We start from the raw sequence: 14,789 nt of genomic DNA on the forward strand, positions 1-14,789 counted from the left end.
CGTCTTAAATATCATTAGTGTTTTTTTTTTATTTTGGAGCCCAGACATTAATAAATGAGCCACTCTTGTAATTTTGGCACCCTATGATGACCGTCACACCACCATTTTGATTGATTTTAGTGTGTTTCTTAATGTAGGATGGTCCTGCATTTGCCTGCTTCTCTTCTGTTCTGTGATCTTGCTGTCTTTCAGTGGGAGCTGTTACTGAGTGGACCAGTCTTGCCAAGAGCAGAGTGTGTGGGATGTGCATCATAGCCAATGTGTCATTGGTCAGAATTATGATTTCCTACTATTGGCTTTGACCATTCTGTTTTCTAACTTTATCTTGCTTAATGGCAGGGCTTGCCTATTGGCTTTGGGATAATCTTATGCCATCTTGCATTAGTGGCCTATACTTAAGCGACTCCATTTTCTGAGCTGTCTCCATCTTCTGAGCCTTTCTAGGTGAGAAGTTATGTTTTGCTTTCACTTGTTTTCCGCACTCTACATGCTAGTAGAATCCAGTTCTTGGAATGTACAGGCTCCTTCTCGAAGTCATAGCAAAGACCGATGCTGTGTCCTTGGCATGGAGTGGTACGGAATCTGATGGGAAAAGGAGACGAGGTTTGCTAGAAGATTCGACCAATGTTTCCACTTGTATTAAAAGGGGGAGCCTCCACTGGTCTGGTGGAAGTGGAAGTTTGGGAGTTTGGATTCCGAGTGAGGGCAGACGTGTCCATCTCGGATTGAACCCTGATTGCTGAGCTCTGTGTGAAGACCCCCCCCCGGCCAGAAGTGGGCAGTGTATGCATCAGGTGATGTATTGAGTTTTGTGATTATTGCCATTGTGATGAGAGCCAGTGGCTGTGATCTTTTGAGGTGTTTTCTTTGTGGTATGGGAGGTGCACATCCAGAGTGATCCCCTACTCTGTATATACATCTTTCTGATCTCTTGCAGGACGTCCAATGTATCTTATCTTATATCAGTTATTGCTTGTTTAATAATCATTATTATCGTTTGCTCAGTTATTGATTCATGCCTTTAGGTTATAGGTTTGCTACATATATTTGAATCTAATGCATTTGGTATCTGAGGCAGCCTTTGTTTAGAGAGTATTATGTAATAAACCCCAAGCCTTATTCTAAAAGTGATAGTCTTTGCATTTTGTTAACCCCTTCCATGCTCATGACAAGCTGAGCTCATCATGAGTTGCGCCGCTCGCATGCTCATGACGAGCTCAGCTCGTCATGTAACGCGGCTTTTTGTAAATTGCCGCACATCGCGAAAAATCGTGGCCGCACGCATGCCGTTAAATAAAACTCCTTTTCAAAAGGTGCTTTTTGTTTTGTGTTGCAGTCTTGCTGTGCCAAGGGTGGTAAGATATGCTTAAAAGTGTATATTATTATATTTGCCTCCCAGGTGGGAGTGCAGTGATTGGGTGTGGCGTATTGGTGAGAAGCCACATTCAAAACACAGACAAATTTAACAAAATTTCAGCAGGCCATGTTTGCTAGAGATCTAAAAGGATAGTGTGTCTAAATATCTGCAGGGCATGACTGGCCCATCAGGGTCATGCGGACAATATTAGTGCCTACCACTACTAACTCTCTTTGCCTCCTGCTTCTAGTCATTGACACATATCATTTTGGCTCAGTAACCTTTATTGGCAACATAATGAAAATTCTTCTGTTTACAAAGAAAAAGATAGGCCCTCTTTTATGTCAATAGCTATGTCTTTTAAAAAAAAAATGTTTTATTGTTCAGCTTGACAACTTAATTTACAAATATTATGTCAAATAATATCATGGCAAACATTTGCGAAAATAGATTCTATACATAGTTGCTATGAATATACAAGAGCAAAAAAACATGAATTCCAAAGGATTTATAGCTAACTATCCCTGAAAAGGGCTAGGGTCAGGTACATCATAAAACATGCAAGGAAACATACAGCATAAAGCATCACCTGGAAACGCTGCGGCCGAAAGAAAAGACACTCAAACGTTCAGTTGTTCAACCATTGTGTGAATGGTGCCCATATTTTCGAGCCCCTCTCACGCCTCCTCTTACCCCCTCTTTGAAACACCGCTGATTCCAGATTATGAAGGGCTAGTATCCTTGCTCTCCAGTTAATAAAGGTAGGGGGAATAGGGCTAATCCATTCAGAGGTTATACTCAATCGGGTTAAGGACATAGCAATACATAGAAAAGCGGATTCATAGGCTGATCTAGTAAACAAACAGTCGCTTTCACATCCAGTTATTACTAACTCGGGAGATAGAACCACCGAGATCTTAAGAGCACCATTAATAAATTGTTGAACATCTTGGAAAAAGAAATCCAATTTAGGGCCCGAAAAAAACATGTGTACATCATTGGCTGCTGCTTGACCGCATCTTGGACACCAATGACCACTAGCACCTCCCCATTTAGATATCTTAGGCGGAGTGTAACAAAGATCGAAGAGGGCCATGTAACTTTGAGAACGTAAACTTCCAGAGATTAGTACAGGATTGGATAGATCCAGTATCGTTGAAATGTCAATACCACTCTTGCCTAACTTAATATCCAATTTAGTGTTCTGAGAAGAGAGGTCGTCTGGGAGGCCTGAGAATAGATTCTGATAAAGCACCCCAATTCGAGCCTTTCTTAAAATAAGTTCCATAAGTGTGTTTTTGGCAAGTGCGATAGGAGAGTCTTGCAGGAGTTTATCAATATAACTACGTATCTGTAAATATTTAAAAAATGTGTGTGTGCCCAATCCAAACTTATCTTTCAAGAATGAGAAGGAAGCCATATTGCCCTCATGGGCTAAATCCCCCAAAATAAAAATACCATGTGATCTCCACCTGATTGTGACAAAATCTTGAAAAATAGAAGGTAATAGCCTAGCAGCCGCCAAAGGTGTATAATAATTGAAATTAGGAATTGACCATTTACGGCGTACCTTCCTCCAAACTGAATGCATAGCTAAAATGGCTTTGAACTTAGTTTTTTCGTAGTAACTAGGTTCAAGCACCGAGAGGAGGACCCCCTCAAAAATAGAGGGGGTGCATGCTGGGGAAAGTGAGGCTCTCACCCCAAAAAGTGGTATGGCTAAATGTTGCAGCAAAGCTGATCAGTTATACAAAAGCAGATCGGGGACTGGCCACCCACCCCTGTCCAATGGTAAATGCATCCATTTAGCAGCCCTCCCAGGGGGGTGGTAACCCCACAAAAACCTATTACAACATCTTTCTGCTCGGGCAAGGCTGGACTGAGCAAATTCCAGAGGAATAGTCCTAAAGATGTATGAACATTTAGGCAGAATAAGCATTTTTAAAACGTTCCTCCTGCCAAATAAAGAAAGATGTATATCCAACCTACGCAAGGTAGAGTTGGCTATTTCGATAATTGACAAAATATTCATTTCCGGTAACAGCTCCACTGCTGCTGTAATTTTGACCCCCAAATATTTGGCACGTTGGACAACTGGGGTATCCGAGGGGCCCATAGTGGTAGATTGAATAACCTGGGTTTTCTGAACATTTAACTCATACCCTGAAAGTTGGCCGTACGTTTCTGCCAAATTCTGTATAGCTATAAATGAGGATAACACGTTGGTGGTTAAAACAGCAATGTCATTGGCATACGCCAGTACTTTAAATTCATGTAAGTTAATCTTAACAGGGGGTATATTTAAAGAAAACTCAATTTTGCTAATAAACGGATCGATATATAGGGCGAATAACAGGGGCGAACAAGGACATCCCTGTCTAGTGCCCCTGCTAATATCAAATGGTCTTGAAAGGAGGCCTGATATTGATAGCATTGCTTGGGGGGCAATGTAGAGTGACTGTAAGGCATGTATAAAATTTGAGCAAAACCCCTTCCACTGGAGGACTTTCCACAAGAACCTTCAGGCAATCCTGTCGAACGCCTTTTCGGCGTCCAACAGGATTACACCTAGAGGAGAGTTTGAAACTTGAGCCCAGCCCAGTAGAGCTATAACACGGCGGACATGGTCCGCCGGTTCCCTTCCAGGAATAAATCTGTGTTGACGAATGCAGACTAAAGGGGATATTACTAATGCAAGTCTGGCAGACAAAATTTTTTAAAAGATCTTACTGTCCGTGTTGATTAATGAAATCGGACGGAATGAGGCAGGATCCAAATCTGGTGTATCTTTTTTTTTTTATCAGAGTGATAGTTGTAAGACGCCAAGAGTCTGGAATAGTTCCAAGCTGGTCGTCTCTAAAAGTTGTTAGGAGATCCTCCCGAATCTCTGACCGAAATGTAGTGTAGAATTCTAAAGGAATGAAATCAGGACCAGCTGCTTTACCATTGGCTAAAGAATTTAGTGCTAATTCCACCTCGTCCCATCCTATGAGAGCGGCTAGAGCGGAATTCTGGTAATCAGGGATTTGGGACGTAATAAGCTCAGAAGTAAAAGTACCAAATTCACGATCTATGATGATGGTATAAAGAATGATAAAATTCAGAAAAAACAGTTAGTACCCCTTCGGGAGTATCATGAATATGCCCCAGGGGATCCTGAATCCTGATGATACGGTTGGCCAAGGCGCGCTGCTGAAGTCGCTTAGCGAGGACCCTGCCAGACCTTTCGCCAAACTCGAACATCGTCGAGCGGTATTGTAAGTATTTGGCAGCAAGGTCCTGGCCAAAGAACTCGAGCAGGGAGGCTTTAATGCGTGCAACCTGTAGTTGAATAGGAGCTATGTCGCAGCCATCCCTAATCGCGCTAATGAGTTGGACCTCTGCCCGAGGTAGTTCGTCAACACGCTCCATGGTTTGTTCTTGTATTAGCCTCTGGCGAGAGAATGAAAAGCTTTTAGTCTCTCCACAAATTGCAGCCTTAAATGAATCCCAGACGACATTACTAGGGGCTGAGCCTCTGTTAATGTCCAGAACTTCAATTATCCAAGATCTCATATGGTCTAAGTATGTTTGATCTAATAGCAATTTTCTCTCAAAAGTCCACAGCCTTGGAGTTCTTACTATGCCTTTTAAAGTACAGCTAATATTCAAGATATTATGATCTGAAACGATTCTAGGTAGGATAGAAATTGAAGTAGTGTCCGCAAATTGATCTGACAAAAAAAATAATCTAGTCGGACCATTTTTTTATGAGGGGCTGAAAAATATGTGGAGCCATCTGAGTTCTTGCAATGATGAAACCAGAGGTCTACCATTGAGTGTTCTTGAACCAAAGCTTGCAAGGCCCTGAAGACCCTGGGTTTCTGACCCACGTATTTTTGCCCTTCGGCTAGATTACAATTAGCAGAAAGGTTGATATTAAGATCCCCACAGAGACAAACAGGATGAGGCAATAAGGCCAATTCTACATTTAGGTAGTCTAAAACTGCGGGGTCATCTGAATTTGAGCTGTATACAGTGCAAACCGTGAAAGATGCACCGTTGATCGAAAGCTCAGCAAGTGCCCATCTTCCGCCGGTATCTTGTCTAGATCTTACACATGTGCCCAACCCACGTTTCAATAATATTGCCACCCCTCTTATCATGAAGGTCTGTTGGGAACACGCTATTAAATCAAACCCAGGAATATTTAGGCAAACTCGATTGTTCCAGGGCACGTAAGTTTCCTGCAAACACAAAACCTCTAGACGAAGACCCTGGATGATGCGTGAGAGCAGAGCCCGCTTCTTCCCATTGTTCAGACCGTAGACATTCCATGAGGCTATACGTATTTTACCTGACTCCATTAAGAAGTTTGTAAAGAAACATCACAATTAAGATAGTCATCTGTTTTAATTCATGATTGCCGTGATCAGAAAGGTACTTCTCAAGCTGTTTTTTTAATGCGCCCCCCCCTGCCACCTACCCATCACCCCCTCACTCCCCCACCCCCCAATCTAGGCAACAGGACCTAAGTCCGGGTGATGGAAAAAGCTGGTATGAGCAGAGACCCTCCTCAGAGTCCCCGCCAACTTTAAAAAATCAGCCAATAAAGGATATGCCCAGAGAGACGTAAGAAGAGAACAAACTAAAGAAATTGTATTCCGAATAACACAAAAGAGAACATCCCCTAAAAGAGAATAATCCTACTAGTAGATAAAAGAGAAAGGGAAAAAAATATATATATATATCGTTATGCTCATACATTTGCAGCTAGTTAGAATGAGTCCAAAAATAGCTGCGCCTGAATTTCTGACTCAAAAAATCTGGTCTGGCCTTGATGAATGAGTCTTGAGTTTAGACGGAAAGAGCAAAAAAACCTGCGCCCCCTTCGACGGAAAGGGGGCGATGAGCTGACGGAGTGACACCTCCGTTCAACCGTAGCTGGGCAAAAATCTGGCCTAACAAAAAATTGGCAGCCCTTTCCTGATCTTTGCTTATCAGGCCTTGCTAGATCATAAACCCTTTCTCTAGCTAAAAAATGTTGTAGGCAAATTAGAATAGCGCGGGGTCTGTTGGTCGTTTGACCCCGGCGTTGTTTAGATTTGAAAGGAAAACAATGGGCACGTTAAATTTCCTACTGCCAGTCCCATTCCTTGACCTCCGGGAATGCCTCAGTAAATAGATCAACAACAAATTGCCGGGTGTCCAAACCTTCTGTACCCTCTGGAACCCCCAAAATCCTTAGATTATTTCTCCTTGCACGGTTCTCCAAGTCCACAAGTTTCCCTTGGATATCAAGCCGCTGAGATTGAATTGCATCGATAGTGGATTTTTGGGCAACTACATCATCTTCGAGAGAGGAAATCCGATTTTCTGCCTCTGTAATCCTAGTTCCAATGTCATTGCAGGTCTTGATTACTCTGTGCAGGGAATTTTGGACTCTGCGACACGCCCCCTGTGCTCGAGCACTCTGCTGCCGGGTCTCCTCCTGGTGAGCCATTATCGTTTGATACAGTATCGCAAGTGTCGTCTCACCTGTAGGAATACCAGGATTAGTATCCGGGACATTAGAGGCTGGAGCATGAGAATTATCTTGTGCTCCGGGATGGGCAGAAAATGAATAGTCCCAGGCAAGGGAACCAGTATTTAAACCAGAAGCAGAGTCTTGAGGTATCTTGCGCACTGTAGAAGGCCCCTCCAAGCTGCTAACAGGATTCAAGACATCATTTGTGCGCTAATACCCCAACTTGCTACCTTCCTCGTCAGACCAGTCTTTATCCAGGCCATTATCATCAAAAGAAGAGCCCGTGTGTTCAGAGAGGGAGTTGAAATTATCTACGTTGACATCGCCCTCAGTGCTTGGTAAACAGGGACTACATCTCCCAGCATCCCACTGGGTTGTATACCCAAAGCCAGAGTAGAATCAGTCAATACCACTTTCCCCCCAGTGACTGCAGGCGTCCCCTCCTCATCCAACTGCACCAATGAACTTGTAGCAGCCCCCCTAACAATGTTCTTCGACAAAACAGAAGAGGGTACCAAAGAAGTGGATTTTGTCTTACTGATTGCAGGTAATGTGGGAGCCAAAAGAGAAGCAGCAGAAACACTGGAGGAGCTCAGTGGAGCAGGACTCTGTTGATTCTTAGTTACGGTGCTTCCACGAGATTTAAACATTGCTGGCACCGGGGCAGGAGGTACCTTAGTGTTTTTTGCAGTCTTGCTGGCGATGATATCTGTCTGGGTTTTCTTTAAAGTCTCTGCTGACGGTGATTTTGCTTGAAGTGGAGGAGACACCATTGGAGATTTGACTACTGCCCGGGACTGGTTCTTCAATTGAGTTTTTGGCCGCATCACAGCACCACTGAAGCAGCACTGAGAGCGATGAAAGCACTGGTAGGTGAGTAGCGCGCCGTAGCCTGGAAAACGCTGCGTTGATGAAATCTGACTCGGCAGACTGCGGCGGTAAATACAAAACCAGCGGAGCATTTCCTTCAAAAAGTCGGACCGGGGAAAGTGGTGAGTTCCATATGTGTCCTTAGCCCCGCGCTATACAGCACACAGTTGACTGCTCATACTGGGGGAGAAACTGCTAAGACCAGCTCACTGGGCCAGCGTACCGGCCGCCATCTTGCCTCCGGTCAATAGCTATGTCAGTAAAACAATTGACGTAACAGAAGGACTATTTCTTGCTGTACAGAAGACAGATCTTCCATTATGTTTTACGGGCATTAAAATGTGAGTGGGCAGAGGTTTCTTGCATATCCAAGGCCAAAACAGGTCCTTAGATATGTGTAGGTCACTACAAACATTAAGTGGTCACCCATGAATACTCAGTCAATTTAAAAATGTACACCTCTGATTGATTATATATGAACTTGTTCAAATGTTTGTGGACACACGTTCAAACAAATGTTTGTCCTCATTTTCTAAGTTTAAAAAAAACTCAGAGTACTATGTATCTCACTTAGTAACTATGACTATCAGGTTGTTTTTCTAAGTCCCCCTAATTGTAAGTTACTTGATCATATATGGTGACATATGGAAACATTGCAGAGGACTGCCTCCTTGATATTAAAAAAGTCTAGCTTCTACCAATCAAAAGCTGCATTTTCAACATTAAAAAGCAGCACGTTTTCAAATATTATAAGTTGACCTTAATATGTTGCCTATCAACAGAAATATATACATTCAGATGGAGCACAAGCATAATGAACACCCACATTTTTGGTTTCGTGACACAGTGTTGACTGGATATTCCTTAAATGTGAAAAAAGAGAGGACTAATTATATGAACAAAAAGTTTAAAAAATAAATTTGAACATACTTTTATCCTGACTTTTTTGTAATAATGATATTCGATGCAAAATTCCACTTAAAGGCGTTTGGCTACTTTTTTACATCGTCCCTTGCCCCATGACCAGACAACAACAAAAAATGTTAAGCAACTTGCTGACATCCATGCAAGAAATACTATTCCTACACTGACACAGTATAAAGGCAGGACATTTTCGCATACCATTCTAAGTTTTCCGCCTAGAAATAGGGAATATTGTGCAGTTTATGTTTTAGTTATGCTGAAAATCACAACCTATTCCACTTTTTGCACTGTTTTCCTCATGCACATTCTTCCAGGTAAAACCTGGAGGTTTTTGCAAAGGGAAACCACATGAAATGTGCCTTGAACTTAGAAGTCAAATTGGGGAAAAGGCAGCTTGTTGTGGAATTCAGAATGTGCTACGAGTAGGATCATATTTTCCTGCTAACCTCTATCAATATGCATACACAATGATACACTTTCTACAAGGTTGTGTTGAAAGCTGTAACGTTCTGCTGAGCCCATGTAACCACAGTAGAAGTTCTGAAAGCAGTCTAGATTCCTAGTGGACCAAAATCACAGACAAAACTATTTATTATCCCCCATGAATGGCTGTCCTTCTGTGAGTCTGCTGCCCTAAGCAAGCAAAAACAAGACAACATAAACAACGTACTGCCAAATCTTCAATTAACGTGTCTTCAAAGTAATGTTCCTCTGTTTCTATCCAAGACTTTTCGTAGCCCTGAAGAAAAAGATTGACAGCTCGATGCCTAAAGGGAAAGAGATAATGTTGCAAAAGTTAAAAACAAGAGGACGATAAATCCCAACTGTTTTCTCATTAAAGTAGCTACATGCCAACATGACCAGACATCTGGAAGTCTCTTTCAAAAGTTATTAAAAATTCTTTTGAACAAATAATTTTAAGGGGAATTTGGAATGTGCTGATTTAAAAAGAGAACAACACTATCAGGTTGTCTCAGGAGATATTCCCTTGATTTTTGATTTGATTTGATTTGAAAAAAATTTATAGAGCGCGGCTAACACCATTAGGTTTCTTGCAAAGGGAAACCACATGAAATGTGCATTGAACTTAGAAGTCAAATTGGGGAAAAGGCAGCTTGTTGTGGAATTCAGAATGTGCTTCGAGTAGGATCATATTTTCCTGCTAACCTCTACCAATATGCATACACAATGATACACTTTCTACAAGGTTGTGTTGAAAGCTGTAACGTTCTGCTGAGCCCATGTAACCACAGTAGAAGTATATTTATTTCCCTTGTTGTATTACCCCTTTAAAGACACACTCACTGAACTACACATCGCCGTCAAATCATTGCCACTGTTGCATGCAGCTTGATTTCACATATTTACAATGAAAAGTTCTTAAATTCTGGTTGTACATATAAGTTTGTTTGTGCTGCTTTTACATGTGTGTTTTAATATGCTTTCTAGCCTCGTAAAACATAAATCAAAGAAACATTTGTGTCCAATAAAACACCTTTATTAGAGTTACATTTGAAGAGCATTGAACAGAAACAATTAAACTATCTCTGAATCTGTAATTCTCCTGAGAGTATGCTTCATTGAACTGGACGGATTATATATATATATATATATATATATATATATATATATATATATATATATATATATATATATTCACTGAAAAAAACATAGGTTATAGACCATATATAGTTAGGAATTAGCATTTACAAAACCTTGAAAATTCACTGAAAAAACCATAGGTTATAGACCATATATAGTTAGGAATTAGCATTTAAAAAACCTTATTTTACTCACACAAAACCATTGAAATTCCATATATAGTTAGTTGCACTAACTATATATTGCGCACCCGCAATCCACTGCTGATGATGTCACATATTACATCATTCATGACATGGTCAGTGACATCACTGATGACATCACTGATGACATCTCAAATGACATCACTGATGACATCACTGATGACATCTCATTTGACATCAATGACCACATCACTGATGATATCATTCATGTGACAATACAATGCATCTCCTCACATTTTAATATAACCTCTGTTTCACCCAGTGTTAAAAACAGAGTATAATTTTTGAAACCATTGACACACCAATACTAGTTACTACATACGTACTCACTGATTCCTACGTCTACACACACATTCACTCATTCACCCATACAATCATTCATACATACAATCACTCATGTTTACAACACAATCATATGCACTCATACACCTATACAGACACTCACACTCTGCCACTCATCCATGGAGTTACTCACACACCTAGTCAGTCCTGTAAAGAATCAATCACACTTCCATTTTCTACTCTATACAGTTAAACATAGAGCACCTTACGTTTTCAACCATATACTAACACATACTTACTCTCTTATACAATCATTGATACAAGTACACATTGATCTGTACAGAGTCACACACCTCCCATCCAACCACACACACACTCAGTCTCCCATGCAAATACTTGGGCAATCAATCAATAACCCATATAGTTACTCATATAGCTACTGATCAACACATGCAGCAGTTTACAGAACAACAGACATAATGATGCACAAATTAAGACAGTTTAGTCACTAACCCATGCACTCAGTGAGACACATTTAATCACTCACTCATACATTCAGTCATGCACCTACTAAATCCTTCGTCCAGACACTTATACATCCACTCATTCTTCAATATGTAAGACATATTTTAACTTTACAGAAACATAGTCACTGGATGCTGTCATCAGTGATGTCATCAGTGATGTCATTTGAGATGTCATCAGTGATGTCATCAGTGATGTCACTGACCATGTCATGAATGATGTAATATGTGACATCATCAGCAGTGGATTGCGGGTGCGCAATATATAGTTAGTGCAACTAACTATATATGGAATTTCAATGGTTTTGTGTGAGTAAAATAAGGTTTTTTAAATGCTAATTCCTAACTATATATGGTCTATAACCTATGGTTTTTTCAGTGAATTTTCAAGGTTTTGTAAATGCTAATTCCTAACTATATATGGTCTATAACCTATGGTTTTTTCAGTGAATTTCAATGGTTTTTTAATAGCAAATATCATAAGCTGTCGAATGTCAAGTACGTGGTAAGAATTTTTTTTTTCGTGTTTATGCACACTGATCTGCTTTGATTGCTGCCCCCCACCCCTCATTTCTATTAGGAGTACTCTCTCTTTGCAGATAGTGAAGGGTAGTTAACGCAGCCCTTTCCCCCTTTGTAATCCGTCGTGCCTGCTTCTCTCTCCATTTGATTGATTGTTCTCTTTGGTTCATTCTCTATTTACAAACAAGCACAGAGTCGCAATACTCTGTTTAGTCTTTGCAGATAGCGAAAAATCGTGTAAAAAAACAAAAGGAATCGAGCAAAATCAGTAGGCCACTAATGGAATCTCTTTTGACCTCGCTAAAATAGAAACATTAGGAACAACCTGTTGAAAATAGCAATGCGTATGTATATAAGCGGCGTTCATTTGTGTTCACAGTACCCCTTGTTGATTGTTTCAATCGAGCATTGAATTGTTCGAAGTTAATTCTCTTAACGATCTTCTCTACCTGCAAACGAGGAAGAATAGGAATATTCTATCTCCCTTTGCAGATAGTGAAGGGTAGGTAACGCAAGCCTTTAACACGTCGTACCTATTTCATTCCTCATTGATTGATTGATTGTCCAAACATTGACTGTTTGGGAATTAGTTCTTTTTGGAGGTATTCCCTGTTTGCAAATAAACGTAGGAAAATCTTTGCAAGTAGTGAAAGGGTACGTAATGCGGACCGTTCTCCCCCGTTGTAATCTGTCATGCCTATCTACTCCCCACTGATTGATGCACCTTTTTCACCCGGACCATTTACTAGAGATACGTCATCTGGCCCGACCAGAGAGCACCCCTAGTGAAAAGGACATATGCAATAATAACGAAGTGATCACTGTATCCTGTTAACAGAAACTTTACCATGAAACAACCTGGAAAGAAAAAAATAGGAAAACGAAAATCAGTAGGCCACTGATGAACATGAACTTTTATTAAACAACGAACAAAGAAACGATAACATAACGTAATGATAAAACCTATTAATGTCCTAGAAACAAGAAAACGTTAAAATATGCCAGTGGTGAGAGACCAGAAAAACAGTAAGAGAAACCAAATCACCCCTCGCTGTCCCACCGCCTGCCACGCCAAAAAAATCGATAGACTTGGGAAAATGCAAGTCAGTAGAACATCCACCCCCACTCTGGAAACTTCCAAGGTGGGGCAGGGTTCCGGCTACGCCCAGCCGGGAGCAGCCCATATAAGGCAGGTCCTGCTGCCACGCCTCGGCCAGGAGATCCTAACGTAGGGTGTAGCCGGAGGAGAGGCCGAGACCAGCGGGACCCGGCCAGGGGATTGCCTTTACAACGCTGAACAGTTGCAGGGGGGGGGAATGTCTCCTCGACCCTCCCCTCTCTCTCCCAGTCCGGCCGCGGTGGCCCTTGAGAGTTGCAGGTAGTCCCGCCACATGCTCTTCCGGTCCGACCACCAACGGTCGGGGGGCCGAGGCCGACGGGATCCGGCTGCAGCCGATAAACCAAGAAACCCGTTCATGGGGCCAGAGCCAGGGGCGTCCGGCCGACATCCACCGGAAGCCCGGCCCGAAGACGGACGGGACACTTCTTTCTTTTATAATGGCTGCGACAACACTGGAGGGGGATGTCTTGCACATGCCTCCGACCCCCCCCTCGTCCTCATCGCCTGGTCCGGCCATAACAAATCTCAAGCGAGACGCCGTGGGGTGCACTGGGAGGGAGAGACGGTGCGAACAGGCCTCTCCCGCCTCCCCAGGTGGAGGCTTCCCAGCTGCACCCTCAGCGCTCCAGGCGGTGGCATCCTAACAACTACAGTGCTGCACAGTTTCGGAACGACCTAGATAACGGTTCTTCCACTGTGGCCATGCTGCAACGTCTCGCCCGGCAGGGTGGAGCCCGTCCGCTCATGTGACCCCGCGATCGCCGGTAGCTGCCGAACTCTCAAAATGGCGGTCGACCTGGCAAGAGCGGGCCCAACATAAAGAAATGGCCCGGTCACTGGTTGACTCCACCACCGTAGTCCTCCACGACCTTGAAGATTCTAGAGGAGCCGCGGGAGTCTCCGACCCCCGATGGGGAATGACTGCCATGATCGCCCGTGGAGTGACGAAACTGTATCCGCGGGACGTCGGCGCTCCCATGCTGGCGCCAGCCTCACTTTGAATTACTACAATCCTGCAGACCTCACTTCCGGTGAAAGCACAGTGTGACCCGGTAGGAAAAATTATTGCACCCCCTCCCCTTTTTGACTGATAGTTCAAACCACCGATCCTTTCCTTTGCCCTTTTAACGGAACTTTGGACTGCCTCCCCCTCTTTTACATTTTCTAGAGAAAACAAAACATTAACCACTACATTAGCATAGCAGTTGACACCAGAACTGTTTTCAAATTGAAAACCAACAACATCTTCAACAGAATCCTTTTTGTTTCTGCTGTGACCCTGCTACAGCACAGGCATTGTCCCCAGCAGTAATTCTGCAATGCCGGTAAGAATAGCTGTGGTGCCTACTGGACTCACTCACCCCCGCGGCGCCCCACGCCGTTTTTTGCTGGGCGGCAACTTACTAGACATCACTTTCGTGCCATCTAGATTTCAGCGCGTTCTGCTGCCTTGGAACTATTCGCACAACAGACCGCTACTGACAAGAATATTTCATTATTGGTGCTGTCAATTTCAATAAATCTATTGGATAATTAAAAAGAAATTGCCACGGTCTCTTCGTTGTTTAAATGTTTTTACTGTTTTTGTTTTGTTGTATATATTTATATGTTATTAAAGTTTTATATTCCTACTACTTTGTTGGAGTGCTATATATTTTTAATGTGACACATAATTGTAAAAACTTTGATGTACAAAGAGTCATTCCTGGAATCTTCCGCTTCAGGCTCGGTCCCCTCCCCAATCACAATACAGGATGGTTTTCAGATAGTAGGAACGCGTGTGCTGTGACGGATCACATCGGGTGTGGGCCTTGATCTACTATAACTCCTTTGAAGAGGGGTGATTCTTTACAGCTGGGGCCATAAACTACATCTGCAG

General features: G+C 42.5%; 1 protein-coding gene across 1 annotated transcript in view; it reads right to left on the bottom strand.

Annotated features, from left to right (window-relative positions):
* The window catches only part of RYR2 (ryanodine receptor 2), a 3,071,198-nt gene that overhangs the window by 775,654 nt on the left and 2,280,755 nt on the right, over positions 1–14,789 (bottom strand). The window contains exon 72 of the mRNA XM_078648003.1: positions 9,328–9,424. Within this exon, the coding sequence (XP_078504129.1) occupies positions 9,328–9,424 (97 nt within the window). The remainder of the gene's footprint in view (positions 1–9,327; positions 9,425–14,789) is intronic.

This window comes from Lissotriton helveticus, chromosome 6 (assembly GCF_964261635.1).
Source record: "Lissotriton helveticus chromosome 6, aLisHel1.1, whole genome shotgun sequence".
Taxonomy (NCBI): domain Eukaryota; kingdom Metazoa; phylum Chordata; class Amphibia; order Caudata; family Salamandridae; genus Lissotriton; species Lissotriton helveticus.